The sequence below is a fragment of the Adiantum capillus-veneris genome, chromosome 9 (assembly GCF_014529385.1).
Source record: "Adiantum capillus-veneris isolate H3 chromosome 9, ASM1452938v2, whole genome shotgun sequence".
Taxonomy (NCBI): Eukaryota; Viridiplantae; Streptophyta; class Polypodiopsida; order Polypodiales; family Pteridaceae; genus Adiantum; species Adiantum capillus-veneris.
In genome coordinates, this window is record NC_140939.1 from 136253068 (window position 1) to 136276994 (window position 23927).

At 43.9% G+C, this 23927-nt stretch overlaps 2 protein-coding genes across 2 annotated transcripts in view; both read right to left on the reverse strand.

Moving 5' to 3' along the window:
* Positions 1–1014: 1014 nt before the first annotated feature.
* LOC147451225 (altered inheritance of mitochondria protein 32-like) overlaps positions 1015–23927 on the reverse strand; it is a 62558-nt gene continuing 39645 nt past the window's right edge. Inside the window, exons 3-5 of the mRNA XM_086520187.1 lie at positions 17994–18299; positions 17780–17863; positions 1015–1311 (exon numbers count right to left, since the gene is read on the reverse strand). Coding sequence (XP_086376313.1) covers positions 1284–1311; positions 17780–17863; positions 17994–18299 — 418 coding nt within the window. The 3' untranslated portion in view covers positions 1015–1283. The remainder of the gene's footprint in view (positions 1312–17779; positions 17864–17993; positions 18300–23927) is intronic.
* LOC147451226 (uncharacterized) lies at positions 18341–21283 on the reverse strand. The gene has a single exon (XM_086520186.1). It carries the CDS (start codon positions 21255–21257, stop codon positions 20154–20156), a length of 1104 nt encoding a protein of 367 aa, XP_086376312.1. The 5' UTR covers positions 21258–21283; the 3' UTR covers positions 18341–20153.

Sequence of the window (23927 nt, forward strand, 5' to 3'; positions counted from 1 at the left end):
ATTATTGCAATGATCTTAATCTGCTTTCTCCTTTTTTCTTATGTAAGAGACCTTGTTCATAAATAAGACTATACAAGTATGGCTAGTCTAATCTATTTGGATTGAAATTGGCATAATGGTTTTGCACGCTAATTTTTTAAGCCTTGCAACTCATGCTGGACATAGATGAAGCTATAAAGCTAGTCTCAAATTAATTCGAGTTAGAGAATCAAGTTGCCTATGCCAACATATGGTTGCTTTTTGCGGGCATGGGAGATTAGGCTTACCATACTTATATGATACAAGGGAAACATACTTAACTAAGTTCTTGTTAAAGGGTGTCCTTGAAGGGTGTATAGACAGTTCACGGTCCTTTGTGTCCCTTCCACAATTGCTTAGATTACCATTGGAAATATTTCATTATTTTAGGCTTTGCCCATTGAAAATTTAAGGCCATGAGTTTCAAAGCAAGGAGTCGAACCGCACTCCAAATGATACTTTTGTACACATGCATTTGTTGTATGCTAACATATGGAACAAGGTTAAAGTTCATGTTGGCAACCTAAAAGAATGAAATAGAAGGGAAGTCAAGACATGTAATGCTGTGAAATGAAAGGACCCATTGACAAACTACAAACAAGAGCACAGTTCAATTGTTCGCATGAAAAGGTAGGTCCAATCAATGCCAGGAAACAATAAAATTACAAATGTCCATGAGAAGTAGGTCCAACCAATGCAAGAAAGCCATTGAATTGACCAATGTTCGCCCAACTCTCTTCTCCTCTAAAGCTTCTTTTAGAAAGCCAAAAACAATGACTCGTACCATGTTCATTACGCGAGATACCTTATCAAGTCCTACCATTTGCTGTTGCCTCTTTCGATGACCTGTATGTACCGCGAAGCCTTCTGGAATTTTGGCATGCTTGTAAGCTGATCAGAAAGAACTATTGATTTTGTGCATGTGCCTGGTGTGGGATAGAAAAGGAGAAGAAAGCAACTTCACCAACAGATGACGGCAAGATGGATCACACACGCTTTTATGGATTGCACGACACCCAAATAGATAATTTTGCACCAGTACAACCAAGATTAACAATGTTGCAACTTGTAGGGGCTTCTTCCACCACTACAGAAATATAAATCACAGAGAATATGCACTAAGTCAACCTCTAGTGCTCTACCTTGTAACAAGGACTACAGGTTCATCCCTTTTGCATAATAGCATTGTATTCATCAGTCTCTCCTACTTCAAGAACTAAGCTCCTTACAGGCAAAAACCCGTCCACTTTATGCCCCTGATGGTATCACTGCTCAGCACAACTCATCTCTCCTCTGCAAAATAAGATATCAGAGTTAAAATTTCATTCACATAGAAGAAGAGAAGGCTTTCTACCCCTCTGCTCATCTTTCCCTCCTGCCCCACCCAAGAAGTGGTTTCTCTATACATGACCATTTCTTTGAATATACTGACGCAGTTGGTTCTACAAAGCAATTTACATGCAGAAAAACGATCTCCCAACAGATTGACATATATTTCCATACAACAAAGGTGCTTCAACTTGATAAATCCAGACTGATAGAAATGACAGCAAGTTATAGCAGCAGATAAAGTGAGGAGTGCCTTTCAGATATTAGCACTGTGCATGCTGCTTTTAGCACAAAAAGCGCATTTCAGAAAATTTAAACTCAACTGGGACTCTCAGCACTTCTAGAAAACACAGTTTAAGGTGCTCTAGATGCTTCTCTCTAATGCCGAAAACAGTGAAATCTGTTGAGAGAGAGAGAGAGAGAGAGAGAGAGAGAGAGAGAGAGAGAGAGAGAAATGAAATGAAATGATATATTAACGTCTACAAAAGGCCAAAATTACCTATGAGACCAAAATGATTACAATGGTGAGTCTATTACCAAGTCTGGGTACAAACAAAGAAAACTACAAACTAGAAACTGAGATAGGAGTGCTACCGACTCCTATGGGTGGCTGGTAAGCTTAGCAATGGTATAATGCCACAAAGGTACAAAGTGGGGATAAGTGTCACCATGATACAATATAGCAGCAACATGAAGCCTATCCTAATCGACACTCTGGGTGTCACGCTAGGATCCTGTGGATCCTCTGCCGCAATCTCTGTCGGTGCTGTGTGGCTCCCCTCCTCAGTCGTGGCCGTCTCGATCTCCCCAACTCTAAAGCTCGATCAATGAGAGTACCACTGGTGTGTGTATGGGTGGGAACCGAGCTCTGTGGTGGTGGTGGTGGCCCCTTTGTGAAACCGGCCCGTAGGGCGGTAGGCGTTGGCTTTCAACCGAAATTCTTTACTTTATACACACACACAGAGCACTTTGCAAAGAGAACCTGCGACGGGAGTTAACACTTGAATACACACACGGCTCGAAAGCTAGAATGCTCCGAGCAGACGCCGACAACCTGTAGGCCCCAAAATTGGCGCCCCTTTCGGTATTTCTTTATTCTTTAGGAGGGTAAATTACAAGGTAAGGTCCTGGGAATCCTTCACGTGTATCCACCTAGATACCATTTGATTTGGCCAAATTTCGGCAGCATAACAGCCCCAAAACTTGCGCGAAACCAATTCCCCTGCTGGAACTCGCTTGCACTGGCGTCTACCCTCTGATTCCTGCCCAAAAACAGTAAATTCAGCACGCTGTATTTACTGGTTATTGCCCTGTTTTCAGCCCCAAACAGTCCCCTAACTGTCCTTTGCCAGTGGGGCACGATTCCCAATGATCCTGGCGTCCGTATGGCTGAAAAACAGTGAAATTACAGCGCATACACAGCGCTGATTTTGCACCTGTACGGTGAGGTTATGACCCTCACCAGTGCCTGCTTTGGAGCAGCAGTTAGCTACCCCTGTTCCTGCTCAAGGAGGCTCTTGCCTCAGCACAAAAGCATGAACCCACACAACTGTACATCAGTCAAATGAGTAGCCCTCTTGTGGGGCATCACATAACTGCACGTAGGGGAGAGAGAGAGCAGTGTGTAGTGTGCAGGGCATCACTCCTAGCACCACACTGTACATGAGAGGGAAAGAAAGCACTCCATAGCTCTTAACCTGTGACAAAAGCTGAAATGAGGCCTCTCCCAGCATAAAAATCAGCGCCCATTTTCCTGCAAGAGGCAAGTGCATGAAAAGTTGACACTTGGCGCATTTACAAGCATTTGCCCGTTTCGGGCTTGCCGCTTAAAAATATCCTGACCGGTTGCCCAGTTGACTTCGCGGCAGGGTTATAAAATGTTCCCCTAGTCATACCGGAGGTAATGACGCGAACACATTTCACGGCCCAAAATAGCAGTTCCCTAAATTTTAGGAGATGCTTCCGTTGGGCTGCCACTGGTCTTCTGACCATGTATCCTCATTAGGACCGCATCCAAAAGTGCAATGTGGCCCAACTGTCGGATACTTTTTGTTGGTAGTCCCACCTTGACTTTACGCCTTAATTGAGTTCACTTCCTAGTATCCACCAACTTGCTAAGTGCGACGGGGGGACCTATATGATCTTGCTCTGAGCCTAGACATCCTCTTACCATACGAATTCCAGTGCCGACCACTTCCCGTCTGCGGGTGAATCTACCGTTCACATTGGCCATACAATGTCCGACCGTTTGCTACTTCAAAAAGAGGGTCTTAAACAAATAAAATAAACCCCATTGGAAAGAAACCAACAACCAAGGTTAGCAATTGCCACATCTCTGTGACATGGTTAATAACTGCCACGTCCTCGTGACACTTTGCCTCTGTGTACTCGGACTGAAGAAATCTTAAATGCATCTCTGGGATTGTCTCTGTCTATGTCCTCTCAATAGAGAGTCTCTATGTCTTTGTATCTCAAGTAGAAATAATCCGAGACATCTCTGATCCTAATATCTCATGACTCTATCTAACAAGTCAAAACCATCTCTGAATAAACAGTGAAAGCGTCCCCGAATTTCATAGTAGACTGTGCAGTGACATAATGAAGTGAAACTCTGTCTCTGGCTCTGCATGGCATAACTGACATATCCTCCTGTCTACTGGTATGCCTCTGAATCTACCTGTCTCAATATCAACCTGGTGTGAAGATGTGCGTATCTGGCCTATAGCACATCGTAACCCATGAGATAGATGTGTGTCCATGTAGCTGGGCCGTGTGACAAAGCCGTCTGTCGTGAGTTGGAGAAGATGCTCTCTATAGAAAGCCCTCTTCGTACCCAACTCCCGTGATGGCTCTATCCATGTCCTCCTGGTATCAAGCTAGATAAAATCCTGCCGAATGAGTCTAGTAATCTCCATCCGGGTAAGAGCCAAAGATGGTGCATCAAGAGAATATTGGAAAGGGGGCAGCCTGTCCATGCTGAGACCATGCCTCTGAAACCATGAGCTCATCTGTGCATACCAACATGATGTATCTCCTTGTAATGCCAGCTGTCTGGATGACACAAGAGCAAGCCTAGCATATGTGTCCCTGGTGGTGTCCCACAAGCTGTGTACAAATGATACTGATCTCGTAAGTGCCTCAATCTCCATAGGTGGGGCAGCCAGCTCCGCTCGTATGATGTCATGTGGGACTGAGGTCTTGCCTCTGATCAGCCCAGAAATCATAGATACCAAGGGCCTCTCCATATTACTCCATCCAGCACTGCCAATAGATGGTCCCCAAACCTGAACCCCGTAGTGCATAACTGAAGCGACCAAAGTGTCGAAGAGCCAGAGCTGTGTTCGAGGTTCCTGGAACTCAACCTGCGAACAAATCCTCTCTAAACTGCCTAGGGCTGCATAAGCACGAGTCAATCTAGTGTCTGCTGCCACTTCCAGTGTGAACCTCGGTCCACTAAAGACCACCCCAAGATATGTGTATACATCAGTGTACTCCATACTGTCCTGTCCATATGTGAATGTAGGTGCTGATCTCCTGACCCACTGTGGTGTGTTATTAAATACCATTACCTTGGTTTTACCAAGGTTGACAGACAATCCACTATCCCCTGCAAAACTATGCAATGCGTCCAAATGTCTTTGCATACCCTCTGGTGAGTCTGATATCAACACGATATCGTCAGCATACAATAAAAGAGGGATCCATGTCCCTGCAAGCTGAGCACCTCTATCTCCTCCTCTGTCAATATAATCAGAGACCTCATCAACATACATACCAAATAAAGTAGAGGACAATGGGCATCCCTGTTTCACTCCGATAGTGGAGTGAACTATGTCAGATATCCCCTCTGGTGTGCGTACATGACCCATAACTGAACTGTACAATGCCATAATCCCCCATATCAGTTCTGTGGGTATCCCCAAATCCATAAGTGATAGAGAGAGAGAGAGAGAGAGAGAGAGAGAGAGAGAGAGGAGAGAGAGAGAGAGAGAGATGAAATGAAGTGCTATATTAACATCTTCAAAAGGCCAAAATGACCTATGAGACAGAAAATGTGGAACTCCATAAATGAACAATCTGAATTCAGAATGTACATCAGAGGGCTTATAAAGCCAATGTGATATACATGATAATCATTTGGCTACTTGCATTCTTTGACTATCCTGTTATTAACATTATTGTTTACCACACTAGATAGTAGAAGCACCCACAGTCTCCTTAAAGGAGGTATGTTCTGATAGCTCAATACAAGGTTAGAAAATTCAGCTTTGTCTTGTATTTGTCCAGGCACACCTTAGAATAATAAAGCTAAGAGTTTGTAGTCAAACTTAATCCTACCGATCCTGGGAATCTGCACTTGTATGCTTGTAGCCTTCTATTTAATTCAGTCATCATTGTTACATGCAGGCATCTTGTGCTTCACAACCTTAATAGAAGGCCTCAACTGCTAATGTGGACTAAATAACATATGCAGTGAAAAGTTAGTGTTAATCGTAATAAGATGTCCAGCAAGTGCACTCAGGGGCACATGCCCCGTCACTGCTTCATTAATAATTTGCTTCTTGCATCATCAATATTTCGACGACGTTCGTGGGCCACAAACAGGGTACCATGCAGTGCAGGGAATCTGTGAATTAGACCCTCTCAATAACTGGTAGTGCTATAAACCACCGCAGGAGAGCTTCACATAAGTCTAAGCAAGTGCAGACCAGAGCACATGCCCAGTTTGCAAAGCAGCTGCTTCATTAATCAAAAAAATCATTTGCATCTCACATCTACAACATTTTCCACAATGCTTGTGGGCCACAAACACAGTGATAAGTGACACACTAGCTCTACACTCTTTCTTCTATGACGGACTTTGCTAGGAGTGATTTACGGCACTAACGGTTTGGTCACTAGGAATGTAGATGATCTTTAGCAAGCCTTTGGGAGCGGATATTACCCAAAGTCGGCAGTAAGCTTGCCAATAACGAATCTCCTTCAAGCATGGAGTTTGGGCCACAAGAATAGGATTGTTCTTGAGATGACCCGGACTACGCTTGAGTATCGAGAGCTACCTAGGTCATAGTGGAAAAAGGCAGTTGTCACTGCTATTCAGAGACTCAACCAGGTCTACTACAGCTTCGCTTCCTTGAGAGACTCCGTTTGAGGCTAAATTTGCTAGAAAGATTGACCACTCCCATTTCCGTGAAGTGTCTTATGTCCATATTCTTAACAAGTAAAGTGAGAAGTTTGATTTCAAGTCCCACGCGATTTTTGTCATTCCCAACACTCTTTCCAAATGCTAAACGTCTTTATGACCAAAGCATGATATGGCATGGGGATGCACCTTCCCAGGAGGTCAACCATCCCAACATTGTTCCTGCACATGTGCTTAACCGCAAGGTTTCATAAAATGCTCTTAAGGTGTTAGGGACCTCCGGTCTAGCCAATTTACGCACGCCTTATAGTTAGGCACCACCATTATGTCACAAGTTGGGCTTACCCGGACTTGGGATTTCCTTGGTGCCAGCGCAGTTCACTTAATTCGCTAAGAGGTTGAGGTTGTCCAACATTGTTCCTGCACATGTGCTTAACCGCAAGGTTTCATAAAATGGTCTTAAGGTCTTAAGGACCTCCGGTCTAGCCAATTTACGCACGGCTTGTAGTTAGGCACCACTTACATGTCACAAGTTGGGCTTAACCTGGACTTGTGCCAACGCAGTTCACTTAATTGGCTAAGAGGTTGAGGTTGTCCACAAGATCAAAGGTCCAACTTGGCCCTCTTCGAGCTTAGAGGATGAACTTGCTCATGGGAACCTGCTTTGAGGATGGAGGTTGGAATTTGAACTTTGATATGATACCAATTGATATGGCAAGGGGCCCTTCCCAAGAGGTCAACCATCCAAGTATTGTTCCTACAAATGCGCGGTTAACTGTAAGGTTTCACAAACAAGTCCGAACTAGCTAATTTATGGAAGCCTTATAGTTAGGCACAACTTATATGTTACAAGTCTCGCTTAGCCCAACAATGCAGAAGTTTATCATTGTGAGCCAATAAGTGGTCTTCAACGAGTATGTAGCCAGTATCCCTCAATTTGCCTGTGTGTGATTATCCTGCCGATGATGGAGCTTATTACAAGTGAGCTCTGCTTTGATGTCTACAATCATGAGAGACACAGTACCTATGTGTTCAAGAGGCCCTCTCACAATTGAAGCGGAAGAAGACTATGCAAGCTAGAAGAATGGTACATACGAGTTGGTTTCAAGACTAAAGATTAAAGAAGTGGAAGGGCATTGGCATTAAGTGGGTTTACAAGACCAAGAACAAATCAAATGCTTTGTTGGATAAGCACTACCACAAAATGATGACGTGGCATGACCACTTGCGGACAGAAGTACTGACGTGGCAGTATGGACGTTGTGAACAGAAGTGCTGACATGGTAGTACGGACATTGACTTGGCATGCTAATGTGGCAGCCTGTACGGCCTTCCGCAATTCACGCTAACAGCAATACGGATTTTCCGCATATTGTGTTGACTGCTTTTTCTAGCAGTTTTTGGAACAACTTGCTTTTGGGACTTTTTGCTTTTGAGTTAGAAGCTTTTGGGGCTCTGCTTTTGGGGCATCCCGTGTAAAAATAAATAATCCCCAGGGGCCTCACTCTTCAAAGCATCAAAATGCAGAGTTTGAGAGCAGCAGAGGACCCCTCCGGGTGTTGTACTTTGCTCAAGCATAAATATAATAAAGTAATACCGAAAGGGGCGCCAGGTTTTGGGGCCAATACCTCTAGGCGGGGAGCTACGCCGGGCCGTGTCATTTGTAAATTTGTGAAGTATTAGAAGTGATTCTCTCGTGTGTTGTGCCGGATTCTCTACTTGGGGTGCCCAAGCCTATGACAGTGTATCAGAGCATCACGCGTGTGCTTTTCTCAAAGCATACCGGTCCTATCAAAGAGCAGACCAAGCACTTGGGCACTTTGGGAATTGTTATTGAAAGCATACCGGTCCTATCAAAGAGCAGACCAAGCACTTGGGCACTTTTGGGAATTGTTATTGAAGAATCTTCGTGTCCGACCCCGGACTTAAAAGGAAGATCCAGCACAGTCCACCTCACTTACCACTCTTATCTTGCATCGGACGCGCTCCCGTCTTCTTCACTTTGTCTTACAGGGCATAAGCCATAAAGAATCCCAGATTACACATGGGTTCTGGTGAAGAATCTGACAAAGATAACACCTCTCAGAGAAGATATTACAAGGAGAGGAGATACCCACTCCAAGAACAGATTTTGGAAAGGAAACTGATAGTGATACTGAAATCTTGCTGTTTGTGTGCAAAACACTAGTAGGAGCGAGGAACATGCATATAAAAGCATTTGGAAACATGGAACTGGACCTCGACTCTTTTGCAACGTGGTAAACCATTTGCTTAGAATTTTGCAGGTGAAATCGAGAATAAGATGAAGAATTGAGAGCGACGACACCTTGGAATGAACCCGATTACGATTCGAGATAAAAATCATGAACTTTGAATGAATGATGATAATTCTAGTGCATCAAGATTCCCATATGAATGAGATGACTAGATACTGTTGTGGGCGCATCAAGTGTTCCTGCGGGATGAGATGGCTACACAGGGATCTAGGTGCATCAAAACTTCTCAACGGATGAGATGACTAGATGATTAAAACACTGTGTTCAGTATGAACTAAGTGTGTGATTTGTGAATTGCATGGAAATTCCCCAAGATGATTTTGATTTATGAAATTAATATTTTCTGAAAGAACTTGCTAGTTGTTTGCAAATAACAAGTGAAAATCGAGAAAGATGATGATGAATTCGGAGCAATAACAGCTCCATAATGAACCTGATAACGATAAGAATCATGAATTCTGAATCATGAATGATTCAATGGAACTGTCGCGAGTGCATCAAGAGTTCATGCAGGATGAGATGGCCACACAGCTAGAACTAAATGATTGAACCACTTTGTTCAGTATTAACTTAGGTGCTCTTTGATAGGACCCGTATGCTTTGAGAAAAGCACACGCCTGATGCTCTGATACCACAATCACTGGCTTGGGCACTTGGGAACTTTGGGAATTGTTATTGAAGAATCTTCGTGTCCCGACCCCGGACTTAATAGCGAGTCCACCCTTACTTCATCTTGCATCGGACGCGCTCCCGTCTTCTTCACTTTGTCTTACAGGGCATAAGCCATAAAGAATCCCAGATTACACATGGGTTCTGGTGGAGAATCTGACAGAGATAACACCTCTCAAAGAAGATATTACAAGGCGAGGAGATACCCACTCCAAGAACAGGATTTGGAAAGGAAACTGAAAGTGATACTGATATCTTGTTGTCTGTGTGCAAAAAACTAGTAGGAGCGAGGAACATGCATATGAAAGCATTTGGAAACATGGAACTGGACCTCGACTCTTTTGCAACATGGTAAACCATTTGCTTAGAATTTTGCATGTTTTGTAGGTGAAATCGAGAATAAGATCAAGAATTGCGAGCGACGACACCTCGGAATGAACGCGATCACGATTCGAGATAAGAATCATGAACTTTGAATGAATGATGATGATTCTAGTGCATCAAGATTCCCATATGAATGAGATGACTAGATGCTGTTGTGAGCGCATCAAGAGTTCCTGCGGGATGAGATGGCTACACAGGGATCTAGGTGCATCAAGACTTCTCAACGGATGAGATGACTAGATGATTGAAACAGTGTTCAGTTCATAGATGACTAGATTATTGAAATAGTGTTCAGTATGAACTAAGTGTGTGATTTGTGAACTGCATAGAAATTCCCCAAGATAATTTTGATCCATGAAATTAATGTTTTCTAGAAGAACTTGCTAGTTGTTTGCAAATAACAAGTGAAAATCGAGAAAGATGATGATGAATTCAGAGCAATGACAGCTCCATGATGAACCTCATAACGATAAGAATCATGAATTTTGAATCATGAATGATTCAATGGAACTGTCGCGAGTGCATCAAGAGTTCATGCAGGATGAGATGGCCACACAGCTAGAACTAAATGACTGAACCACTCTGTTCAGTATGAACTTAGTATGTAAATGGACTGGGATCCCCGGAAATGATTACTCGCACACGACAGTGCTTGAGTACGGATGGAATGATTGACCACATGACTGCAGCATTTTGGTCTCGAAAATCTATGGACATAATCGCAATATTGGATTAGTCAATCCGACATCAGTGAGATCCGGGATGGATCTAGATGCGATTACTAAATAAGTTGCCAAGAATCATGGTCCTAGATCAAAACGGAATCTATGGACGTGATCGCAATATGGGATTAGTTAAATCGACATCAGTGAGGTCCGGTGCAGATCTAGATGCGATTGCTAAATACGTTGCCAAGAATCACGGTCCTAGATTCTATGTGATGTGTTATGAATGTGATTTAAATGTGATCTAAACGTGATGTTATGTGACTGTCATCTTTGTACAAGTGTTGGATTTGTATCGTCTAGTGCATCGGTACTTAGAGTCAATGTCTACTGAACTAGTTTATGGCTTATGTCTGATTTTTCAAGAGGGGTGTATGTCACAAAATGATGACGTGGCATGATCACCTGCGGACAGAAGTGTTGACGTTGCAGTACGGACACTGGCGTGGCAACTTGTATGGCCTTCCGCAATTCGCGCTGACAGCTCTATGGACTGTACGGATTTTCCACATATTGTGTTGATTGCTTTTTCTGGCAGTTCTTGGAACAAGTTGCTTTTGGGACTTTTTGCTTTTGAGTTGGAAGCTTTTGGGGCATCCGTTGTAACAATAAATAACCCTAGGGGCCTCACTCTTGAGAGCATCTGAACTTAGAGTCTGAGAGCAGAGGATCCCTCCAAGTGTTGTACTTTGCTCAAGCATTAATATAATAAAGAAATACCAAGAGGGGCGCCAGGTTTTGGGGCCAATACCTCCGGGCAAAGAACTACGTCAGGCCATGTCAACTCTATTTTTAAAGTATTTTAAGTGATTCTCTCGTGTGTTGTGCCGGATTCTCGACTTTGGGTGCCCAAGCCTATGACAAGCACAAAGCTTTGAGAGCTAGGGTTTTCTAGGATTGACTATGACGAGCTGGAATTGAATATGACCATATCTTTGCACAACTACTCAAATGGCCAAACGGACAGCATTATCTCTTGCAGCACATCATAGATGGCTCGTGTATCAATGGTTGTCCAATATGCCGTCTAGAATGGCTAAAGGCGGATGTGTGTCAAGAGCAACCTCCCGGTTTTTGAGTGCAAGCTCAACTCTCAATTTTGAAGACACCAGCCGTGAGTGCAAGCTCACCCACCCTCCATGTGACAAAACACATTTTCTTGATCAATGATTGCATAGACTACATCTCTGGTTTGCATGGCATCTGTGACAGCATATTTGCCAGAACCAATGACTTTTCATGTTTCTTTCGAGTTTTGTTTGGACAAGGTGTATGATGATTATTCTTCTTTAAGAGAGGGGCATATGACAACCTGATGATGTGGGAGGGTTTCACCAAACAGAAGAAACCAGAGCAGAAGGGGGAGAAAGATAGCACACCCGGACCTGGCTGAGGTGACTGATTTCTGAGGTGACTGTCTATTCAGGGGCCAACACTCTTGGAGAGGAATGCCGCCTCTCCTACGACTTCTCAAGTTTCAAGTGTGAGTGTTTTTCCAACTTCGTTCTGGCTGTGTATTACTGTGTGTCAATGCCTTCCTGCTTGGCACGTATTGATGGCCAGTAACAATGGCCCCTTTCAGTTTGAAACTAATATATGTATATCTCGGTCTGGTCCTCTATAACCCATGTGCCATTGGCAGGATCCTTATATATCACTGTATCTTCAAATTTTATCAGAGCTGAGAGAAGAGACCATGCAACTGTCACTACAATACCTCCACAGAGTGAAAAATTAAGATCCTTAGCTATACATCCTCATACCAGTCATTTATTGGCACTTCCTTTCGGCAGAAAGGGAGGGTGTATGCCGCGGGAGTTTCAGCCTGTGTACAACTAAGCACCCTCCAAATTTTCAAGGGAGACGGACTCTGTATACATGGACGGAATCTACAGACGCCTATGCACTGAGGACCCGGGGCGACCTCTGGAGGAGCTAACTACTATACTGACACAGACATTACATGAGGCAGCAGCTGAAGCATACCCACACACCCAGCCTGAGCAGAGCCGCCGATTTGGGAGCCTGCCTCAGAACAGCTGGTACGATGAGGAGTGCCGCCAGACTAGAGCCAGACTTCAGAGGGAGGTGCTGTTGGGGGACGTCACTCACAGATAGTCACAGATGGACTTCCGACGCCTGGTACGGCGGAAGAAGAGGGCTTTTTTGGCTAGACTAGAGCAGGATCTATATCAGCTATTCTTGAGTCAAGACTCGCGTGAGGCGTGGCGGCTCTTTCATGAGCAGTCCCCCCCCCCCCCTGCTATTTCCTCCACAGAGACCTGGGGTCAGTACGCATCATCTCTGTACACAGTACCTGGACAGCGCCCCTCCCCAACCCCCGCGACCCATGCCCACATACATGTGTCTTTTTCACTGCTGAGATGGTGAAGAAAGCCATTGACAGGATGAAGAATGGGAAAGCATATGATCATGAGGGCCTAGTAGCTGAGCATTTCATGCATGCCAAAGACCTACTAGCAGAGCTTCTAGCAGTTATGTTTAACCGTGCCATGTGTGAGGGCCTACCGGACACTTGGAGCCTATCTACAATCGTACCTATCTTCAAATCAGGAGACCCCATGGAGCCTGGGAATTATCGCACTATTCTGATTGGGCACACACTGGCACGGTTGTATGCATCCATTCTTGAGCAACAACTGAGTAGATGGGCAGAGAGGGAAGGAATACGTGCAACTGGGCAGGCAGGATTCAGGAGAGGCTTCTCTACTCTTGACCATATCCTAACTCTCAGGGCCATCATCGAGGAAGGCAGATCTCATGGGAGACGGATCTATTGTAGCTTTGTGGACTTCCGCAAAGCTTTCGACACGGTACCCAGAGCTAGACTGATGCGCAGATTACAGGAAATGGGAGTACCCACAGAACTCATTTGGGGGATCATGGCATTGTACAGATCAGTAGTAGGGCATCTACACCGGTTCACTCCACTATTGGGGTGAAGCAGGGCTGCCCGCTCTCTCCCACTCTTTTCGGTATGTATGTGGATGAGATTTCTGACTACATTGACAGCGATGGGGATAAAGGTGCTCAGTTGGCAGGGACATGGATTCCACTTTTGTTATATGCTGATGACATAGTGTTGATCTCCGAATCCCCAGAGGGAATGCAACGTCAATTGGATGCTCTGCATACGTTTGCCCACGAAAGTGGTTTGTCTGTCAACCTGGGTAAAACCAAGGTTATGGTGTTTAATACCACCCCACAGTGGATCAGGAGGTCAGCACCTACACTCACATACGGCCAGGAGACTGTGGAGTACACAGACGCTTACACTTACCTTGGAGTGGTTTTTAGCGGACCTACATTCTCACTCAGAAGAGCAGCAGAAACCAGACTTACTAGAGCCCACGCAGCATTCGGTAGATTGGAGAGGATGTGTTCGCAAGTTCAGTTTCAGGAGCCCCGGACGAAGCTCTGGCTCTTTGACACCTTGGTGGCTTCAGCATTGCTCTATGGAACCGAGATATGGGGACCTTCACTGGATCACCACGGGAGGACGGGTCGCTCAGACGGATGGGGGAACATGGAGAAACCTCTCGTCTCTATGATCTCGCGGCTCATTAGAGCCAAGGCATCAGTACCACGGGCCATTATCCGAGCAGAGCTAGTGGCCACCCCACTTGTGGTGGAGGCGCTCACCAGATTAGTCTCCTTCAAAAACCGCACATGGGCACTTCCTAGAGACAGATATGCTCACATAGCACTTGAAGCCTCTCGACAGTTAGCCATACAAGGAGATACAACATGCTGGTATGGGGAGATGACATCATGGTTTCAGGCACATGGGTTCAGCATAGACCGGCTGCCACCATTCCATTACTCATTGGATGCACCATCTCTCACCATTACGCAGTCAGAGATCACCAAGCTCATACGCCAAGACCTGACCCAGCTAGACACCAGAAGGACATGGATACAACCAGCACAGGAATTGGGCACGAAGATGGCTTTTTACAAAGACCACCTTCTCCAGCTTACGGAAGATGGTTTTGTGGCGAGACACAGATACATGGATACCCACTTGTCTCATGGGATACGATGTGCTATTGGCCAATTACGCACATCTTCTCACCAGTTGCGGATTGAGATGGGGAGATACAGCGGAGTACCAACAGAGGACAGGACATGCCCCTTGTGTAACATGGAACCTGAGACAGAGCTACACTATACATGTCGCTGCCCCGTCTACTACGAGATACGAGGCCGCTTCCATTGCTTGTTCAGAGAAGGTTTTGGACCACTCTCAAGAGTCATGGGATACGAAGATCAGAGATGTCTGGGTTTGTTCTTGCTCGAGCTGCGCAAACACAGAGATAGCCTGATGAATGGCGAGGCTAGCCAGTCTCAAAGATGGATCACAGACTTCTTCAGAGCAAACATGGGACAGCCACAAGAGCCACTCCCACAGCAGAGCTCCCCCTCGTCTCATACCAGAGGCACACTGATTGACCGAGCGATTGAACTGGGGAAATCCAGGCGCCCGCGACTGCGAAGAACTACACAGCATCGACGGAGGCTACGACAAAAAATTCGGAGCACGCTGGCCAGGCATGCACGACGCCCGGTCAGACTACTAACCATGGAGGAAATTGATGAGATTCGCCAACGACCGATACTAGATCTCTTGTAATTCAGCTATCCCAACAAGCCGCCCATTTTTTGCTTGGTTCACATCGATCAACTTAGGACCCCATAGTATATATCTTTGTTTTGTACTGTTGTTAGGTTATTTTGTTACTCTGACTTTGTATCAGATCCACCACTTTGTAACTTTCGGGTCTCATAGGTCATTATGGCCTTTTGAAGACGTTAATATAACATTTCATTTCTCTCTCTCTCTCTCTCTCTCTCTCTCTCTCTCTCTCTCTCTCTCTCTCTCTCTCTCTCTCTCTCTCTCTCTCTCTCTCTCTCTCTCTCTGGGTACGAAGATGGCTTTCCATAGAGAACATCTTCTCTAGCTTACGAAGGATGGTTTTGTGATCAGACCAGGATACATGGATACTCATCTATCCTAGGGAATACGATGTGCTATTGGTCAGATACGCACATCCTCACTTCAGCTAGAGATCAAGACAGACAGATTTAGAGTAGTACCCGCTGAGTCCAGGATTTGTCAATTGTGCCAGATAGAGCCTGAGACAGAGCTACATTGCATGTCACTGCCCAGTATACTATGAGATACGAGGCCGCTTTCATTGTCTATTCAGAGAGGGTTTTGGACCACTTTCTAGAGTCATGAGATACCAGGATCAGAGATGCCTCGGCTTATACTTACTGGAGATTCACAGACACAGAGAGGACCTCTTGAAGAGGGGCATAATGAGAGCGATCCAGCGACAGCTGCAGATTACAGATTTCTTTCAAGTCACAGACAAAGGAGTTCGAGCAGCCCCCACAGCACCAGAGGCATATAGCTTGATTGGCAGGCAATAGAGTTGGGGTGATCCCGTCGCCCACGAATGAGGGGGCCCTCTCGACATTGACGCAGATTGTGATAGAGGATCCGTACCATACTGGCGCAACATAGGAGCCAACAAAGTGCTTACCTTGGAGGACATTGAACCTCTATAGCGTTTTGGATACTGATGTATATGTACATGATGCCTCTACTGTCAGATAGTTCCATTGTATCAGCTCTCACCCCTTTGTATTCCCTTTGTATCAGCTTTCACCCCAGCCCTACCCACTATTTTCTTTTCAGTTCTTTGTACTTTTTGTACCCAGACCTGGTATTAGATTCACCAGACCTGGTAACCTTTTGGTCTCATAGGTCATTTTGGCCTTTTGAAGATGTTAATATTACATTTCATCACACTCTCTCTCTCTCTCTCTCTCTCTCTCTCTCTCTCTCTCTCTCTCTCTCTCTCTCTCTCTCTCTCTCTCTCTCTCTCTCTCTCTCTCTCTCTCTCTCTCTCTCTCTCTCTCTCTCTCTCTCTCTCTCTCTCTCTCTCTCTCTCTCTCTCTCTCTCTCTCTCTCTCTCTCCAGCTTACAAAGGATGGTTTTGTGACGAGGCCCAGATACATGGACACCCACTTGTCTCATGGGATACGATGTGCTATTGGCCAGATACGCACATCTTCACACCAGCTGCGGATCGAGACTGGGAGATACAGCGGAGTACCAACAGAGGCCAGGACATGTCCCCCTGCGTGACATCAAGCCTAAGATAGAGTTGCACTACACATGCCACTGCCCCATCTACTACGAGATACGAGGCCACTTCCATTGCTTGTTCAGAGAAGGCTTTGGACCATTCTCTAGAGTCATGCGGTACGAGGATCAGAGATGCCTGGGTTTGTTTTTGCTCGAGCTGTGCAGACATAGAGAGAGCCTGATGAGAGGAGAGGCTAGCAAAGTCTCAGAGACAGATCACAGACTTCTTTAGAGCTGCCACTGGACACCCAGAGGAGTTACTACCACAGCAGAGCTTGTCGCCTCACACCAGAGGCATACTGATCGACCGAGCGACTGAGCTGGGGAGATCCAGACGCCCACGACTGCGGAGGACTACACAGCATCAACGGAGGCTGCATCAAAGGATTCGGATCACTTTGGCTCGCCATGCACGACGCCCGGTTAGACTACTGACCATGGAGGAGATTGATGAGATCCGCCAACAACCGATGCTGGATCTCTTGTGATCTAGCTATCCCAGCTAGCTGTTTAGCTGCTTAGTTCACACCTAGCAGTTTAGGATTCCATAGTATTTTATTTTGTCATCTTGTTACTCTGACTTTGTATCAGATCCACCACATTGTAACTTTCTAGTCTCATAGGTCACTTTAGCCTTTTGAAGACGTTAATATAACATTTCATTTCATCTCATCTCATCTCTCTCTCTCTCTCTCTCTCTCTCTCTCTCTCTCTCTCTCTCTCTCTCTCTCTCTCTCTCTCATCGGGGTGAAAAGGCAATGCCAACGTCTGTCTCTAGACGCCTTGTTTATAGTGTACATGCTATTATTTTGATGGCTGAAAAAGCATTTCAGCATTATAGCAGCTAGACTTTCTGTAAGTAACTTATCTACATAGATCCTTGGGCTAGAGGTATTAACTTCGCTCAAAGAGCTATACATCACTTCTCTACAATGCAACCATATTACATCTCAAAGACGGGAATTTTTTGGCAGCATACTGACCAAAAGATAAAACACATACTTGTAAACATATGACGCCATAAACAGTGATATGCATAAGAAAAGCAGGAGCAAACCTCCAAAGCCCATATAGAACTTGATCCTTTTTAATGTGCTCATCCAGTAAAACCGCCACATCACTTGGATTGACGTATCCATACCTGACATCAGCAACAAAAAAAAGTTATAAATTCTAAAAACAAGCACACCATTACGTACATGACAAGTCAGTGGCCTATTTAAGCAAAAGAATAATATATCTAAATCAATAACTGAATTTCTCACACATACCAATGGCCTCTAAATTTGCCCTTGGAATCTTTGCCATATATAAGTACATTGCCAGCAAACTTATGGCCGCCGACATGGGAGCAAGCTCTCACATGCACAGTACTGTCCAGCCCTCGAAAACCTATCTCTTTCTCAAACCTTTGTATAAGCGCAGGGCCACAAACACCACATCGCATGTCACGACTTCCATGAGCACAAACAAAAATATGATATCCATCAAGTTGTTCTACCCTTGCTTGCTGCCAATCTTCTTCTAGAGTGAGAACTTTTGCCACAAAGCCATTTATGTCATGACATCCAAAGTCCCTTGAACACAGAACTGAAAGCCATTAAGGTGAGAAACCACAAAAGCATGCACAAACATGATAACAAGAGGATGCAAACTACTTAGCATGCAATGTCAACGAAACAAACCAGCAAGGAACAATCTTCATGATAAATACAAAAGGTTCAAAATTACCAATGCAGCATCCAAATATGTGACATTACTTTTATATGCCTATGACCTCCAAAAGTACAAAAAGTTAATGTCAATATATTTTGGATGACCATTTCACTACCTCATAAAATACACATGCAAAGGTTAGTGTACCAATCAATTTGGGTGCATTAAGAAAAGATATGAGCTTCTTAATTCACTTACTCTCTCTATGTTTTTTTTGGCAGAAAAAGGAGCTGTGTACTATATACAAGAGACCTCTGGAGGTGCTCAGCAGCATAGGCCCAGGCAATTCTTAAATAGGATCTAAGCCTAAAAGCAGTAATCAAAATCTGTAAGTTCCAAAAGCATCTGGTCTCTAGCGCGGGAGGCTGCCAGCGTAAAAAGCACCGCAAAACAGGGGCTTCCGTACAGCCTACCACGTCACCACGATTTGCGGAAAGTTGTACTGCCTGCCACATTAGCAATATCCACGCAATTTCATTATTTGTTAATTGCCCTTGTGTCCCCTGGGCCCCATCGGACGGGACCCCATAAGTTTGGAACACTTATGCCATTTTTATCTGAGTATCTGTCCGGATGGTCATGCCACGTCATCACTTTGTGACAACGTAGCCCTAATCCAAACTGAAAAATAGTGAAGACCTCCCCCATAGTCGAAGAAAGGAGTATCTACACCGCTCCGCTGTTCTGGAGGGGCCTGTTGAGATATCCCACAGGCTGCGAAGAGTATGCAGCAACTCTGTCCAGATATCTGTTAAGGTGATCGATGTCACTGAAGGCTGTGACCCCAAAATGTGAGCACTGCAAGCCTTCAACATAATCCATAAAGTAGTGCAGCAAATTGTGGTAAAAATTGTATGCCATTGAGGGAGAGCGAACTGATGGACAGTGTGTGGAAGCATCTCAAGAAGGCCTCGGCTATTGTCACAAAGTGATGGCGTGGCTACCCGCCCGATAAAGGAAGAGAGAGAAAGACGGCTGTACATATATATACCTTCATAAGTTCAGAATAGTCTGAACTCATGAATTATAAGAGGGAATAAAGCACTCATAAAACTATAAAAGCAAAGGACACACGAAAAGAAAAGAAAAACAAAAACAAACAAACAAACAAACTAAATCACTTTGTTTGCTACGAAACAAAACTAGATAAAACAAAACATTATTAACTTAAAAATGTTTTTAGAAAAGGCATGTGTAAAAATAAGTTGACGCAACTTACTTGGCTTAAAACAAGTACTCAACTTTAAGCAAAAAAAAAAAAGGATAAGACATCTTAAAAACTTAATCCTAGAAATCAAACTTCACACAACTTATAATGGAACACATTCTTAAGTCCTCAGGTAAGCTAAATATGAAATCGAAAAATGAATACTACTACAAACCTACGAAGAGCAAAGAACCAAACTTGACAATATGTGATCTCAACTTCACTGCTTGTCCAAACAGGAAGAATAAGATTATCACCTTTATCATGCATAGCTTGGACAACAGCTATGACATCCCTACTCACGTCGTCAGTGCCCAAGAGTAGGTGCAGGTTTATATAGAGGCCATTCATGCTTTGAACGTACTCTACAAAACCAACGAGCTGAGTTTCTATCACCCTCCGAAGGTGATGGGCATACTCAGCCATGATAAAGGCTAGCAATTGTCAAGCTATAGTGAAAATACTAGAAGCGCTAAAGATCAAAACAACACCATAAGGTGTTATTAAGTCAAACAATAAGTGGGCTTTTTAGCTCCCCACTTGTATTGAATTTACTATTGATTATCTTGAACATTCCAAAGGAAGAAACACTAAAAATAAACTTACTACGATGCAAAAATGAACGAACTTTTTTCATGATTCTTTTGAATGAGTATCCTTTTTCAACTAGTAAAGAAATAAGATGGCAAGATTGAACAACAAAAGTAGATTTACTAGAACAAAGACGAGAAAATCTAAATAGTTGAGAGCAAATGACACCATACTTAGCTAAAAGAGAAATGTTCGAAGAAATATGAGGCATGCGGATGATTTTTAGATTGGCATATTCTGGTTCAAGGCGCTTATCATAGATATCTACTTCTAATCCCAAGGGAGTCTGAAAAATCTTAAGGTCTAAAAAGGCACAACAATCACTATTTGTGGTACAGTTACGTTCACAAAACTCTTTGGGATAAATTCCTCCGCCTACAGAACTTGAATTCAAGTACATAAAATCTTGAAAAGAAGGAACGTCAGGGACAAAAAGATCATCTACAAAGCATCTTACATTGCATAACTTGTGCAAAAATATTGGGCAAGTGTTAGCAAGGACAAGACGCTCCATAAAATCAAACTCATAAGTAAAAAGATAGAAATTAGCAAGAAAAACAGCACAATTGGTGCCCATAGGGATACCAATTGTTTGCTTGAAAAGAGAGTCGCCGATGGTTATATATAAATTGTCCAAAAGAAAATCTAACCAAGATATGATGTCAATGTCATCTACAATCCTGGTGAATCTCTTTCTTCCTTTGTCTACATCTACATTCTTATTTTTCAGCCATAAGAAGTCAAAGTTCAAGGCTGACTTTTCTACTAGCAATGCCTTGTACCTATCCTTCTCAAGCTTGTACGCAAAAACTTTTGAAATAAGAGACTTGACTCTAAATTTAAGGTCCTCCAAATTTAGCTTCGTGTATAGCGTTGTAAAGTCAAAAGTTTGGAGACATAAAGGAGAAGATTTCTCCTTAAGGCTTCTTGAAGAGTTCAAAAACTTTAAAACGGGAATCACGCCTACTGAATCATTTAAAATCCAACTTGAATCGGTAGGTACGTCTGCTTCCTTTAGCATATTATTCCACAATTCATTTACGCAAGGTAAAATGGCTTTGAAACAATAACTAAGCCATTTGGAAACCTCGGTCAAAGAGGTGTTACAAGAAGCAGCTATAAATCTAGGCTTTATAGGGTTCTTGTGGAACTTCCAAACGGTATATAAAAAAGGTAATTTACGAAGGTAATTTAGGCTGGCACTTGAAACCAAAAGACTTACAAAAGTCTTGATGTTTCAAGATAACCTCTTGCATTGAAAGATCACAATCACTGTAAGTCTGAGAGTTTACTTCACCTAACAAGCATTCTAAATAGAACTTTTTGCACGTAACAACAAAGTTATTAGAGCACTTATCTACATAAGAGATTACAAAATCACGATGAAATTTCCTAAGAGCATCACGATCAGAAGAAGATAAGCTATTCCTTCCTGAAGAAACGTTCCGAGAGCAAGATGCTAATTTCAAAGAAGCTTTCTTGAGGATTACAGACTTCCAATGGGTAAAAATACCTTCAACTCCTAAAGACTCCTCAAACTTTACTACGAAAATAGAAATGATGATGTACAGATGATGACATGGCAGGGCTGAATTTGGCACCATGATTTGCATGACTGGTGATGAGATAGTTGACTGCTTTATTAAAACAATGACTTGCAAAGCTTTTTGGGTGCCATGTTTTTGAAAGAATAGCTTTTGGATGCTAGCTTTTGTAACAGTTGCTTTTGGGCTTTAGTGCCTTTAAATATGAGCATCAAGGGCTAGTTCTGGCAGGTGTACTAAGGATATTATTAAAATAAAAATAAGTACCAAACAAGGTGCCTTGTAACCGACCTGTTAACTTCAAAAAGGGCGGTAGACTTTACTTCAAACCTTGATTTAGCTTTCACCAACTATTCTACCTGTGCTATAATGACACAAGAGAGGGGAATGGGATACAGATGCTAGAATGCATCTGTATGCGAGTCAGACACTAGATTGGCCCCTAAATAGGCGCCCCTTTCGGTATTTCTTTATTCTTTAACAAAGGGAATAAAAGCTGTGATTCCCTACAAGCTGCCCCGCAAAACCTTGGCTGAATTTCAACTGTTCTGGCCCGATTTCGGCAGCATAACTGTACTAAGACCCTTCACAGTCAATATTCCCACGCATTGGATGACTTTCCCGACGCATACGGACACTATGCAAAACCTGGCGAGAATCTGCAGCACGCTGAATTCTCTGTTTTCTGCCCCGAAAATGCGCCAAATCACCTATACAGCCGTCCCCTGGTGTCCCAGAACCTCCTGGGGGTATTAGGGTCCGTTTAGAGCCGAAACCCTAAACCTGCAAAAATACACAGTAGGCTGTAATTCCCTGTTTTGGGCTCTGTTTCGTGTGCCGGTCGCATCCGTAGCAAGTCCTCAAGCACCCGCACCTGTAGGGCTACTTGCCCTTTGAATCGGACAAGATTTCGCACGTGAAACCTCTCCGAATCACCTGTACCTGCGGGGGATTAACCGCTAGCTAATCCAGTACCTATGCAAGAGGCTCTTGCCTCGGCAATCGCGCATGAACCCACACAACTGTACATTGGTCAATCTGATGAGCCCACTAGAGGGGCATAACCATAAAGAATAGGGGAGAGAGAGAGCAGTGAGAGGTGTGCAGGTCATGACATCCTACACCTCATTGTACATAGAGGGTAAGCCAGCACTCCATTGAAGCTCTCCCACCTGTGACAGCACTCAAAAACGAGCTCACAGCTGAAAATCACGTTTTTGCCTTCTCTTTAAGTAGTAAACTGGCCTCAGAGTGCCAAGTGTCACTCATTTGTGCATTTTCCCGCTATAGACCCTCGGGTCTAAAAATATCTCACCTGCAGCCTCTGTTGACTTGGCCACAGAGTAACAAAATGATCCCCATGTCAAACTGCACGTAATGACGCGAAGACATTTTGTCGTCCAAAAATAGCAGTCCCTAAAATTTAGGAGTTTCTGCCATTACATTCTTCTAGGTCATCTGACCCTCTTTGTACATTGCACCCACACCCAGAACTGAAATGTAGCCTATGTAGCAAAGAATTCCGCTTTGGCTGGCCAATGACCCCACTTTGGCTAACCATAGTCCTTGTCCAACCTTAGTGCTCTTTAGCCCTCAGGCCTGGACTCTCTCTAAACAGTTCCACACTGGCTATGCAATGCAGGGCAGTTACATTTCCAGAGGGGTGTTTCCAAAAGGTAAAACAAACGAAATTCCCAAAAGAAAGAGAAAATAAACAAAAATGGAATTGCCACTGGTTGGTGACACACCCCCCTCTTAAAATCTCAAACGTCCTCGTTTGCACCTATGTCGTACATGCTTACAATCAGCACTCGGGTGTCCGGACACCGTGTCGACACATGTACGACACATACATGCTCACAGTCAACACCTCGTTGACACATGTATTGCCTGCGTGTGAACCCTGTCCCAATGACATAGTGGAAGCGTCACACTCTGCCATTGCTTTGAGTCCATAACTTTCCAATGACAAAATGGAAGCGTCACATTTTGCCACTGTCTTTTAGTACATGTTGGATCCAGTAACCTTTCGAGCATACCCACACCGACAGTTTAAGAATGCAGTTACACATGTACTCTTCAATAGAAATAATTGTTGTACCCTTGACAAACTGACAAGAAATACTCACTTCTATAGCACTAAACAA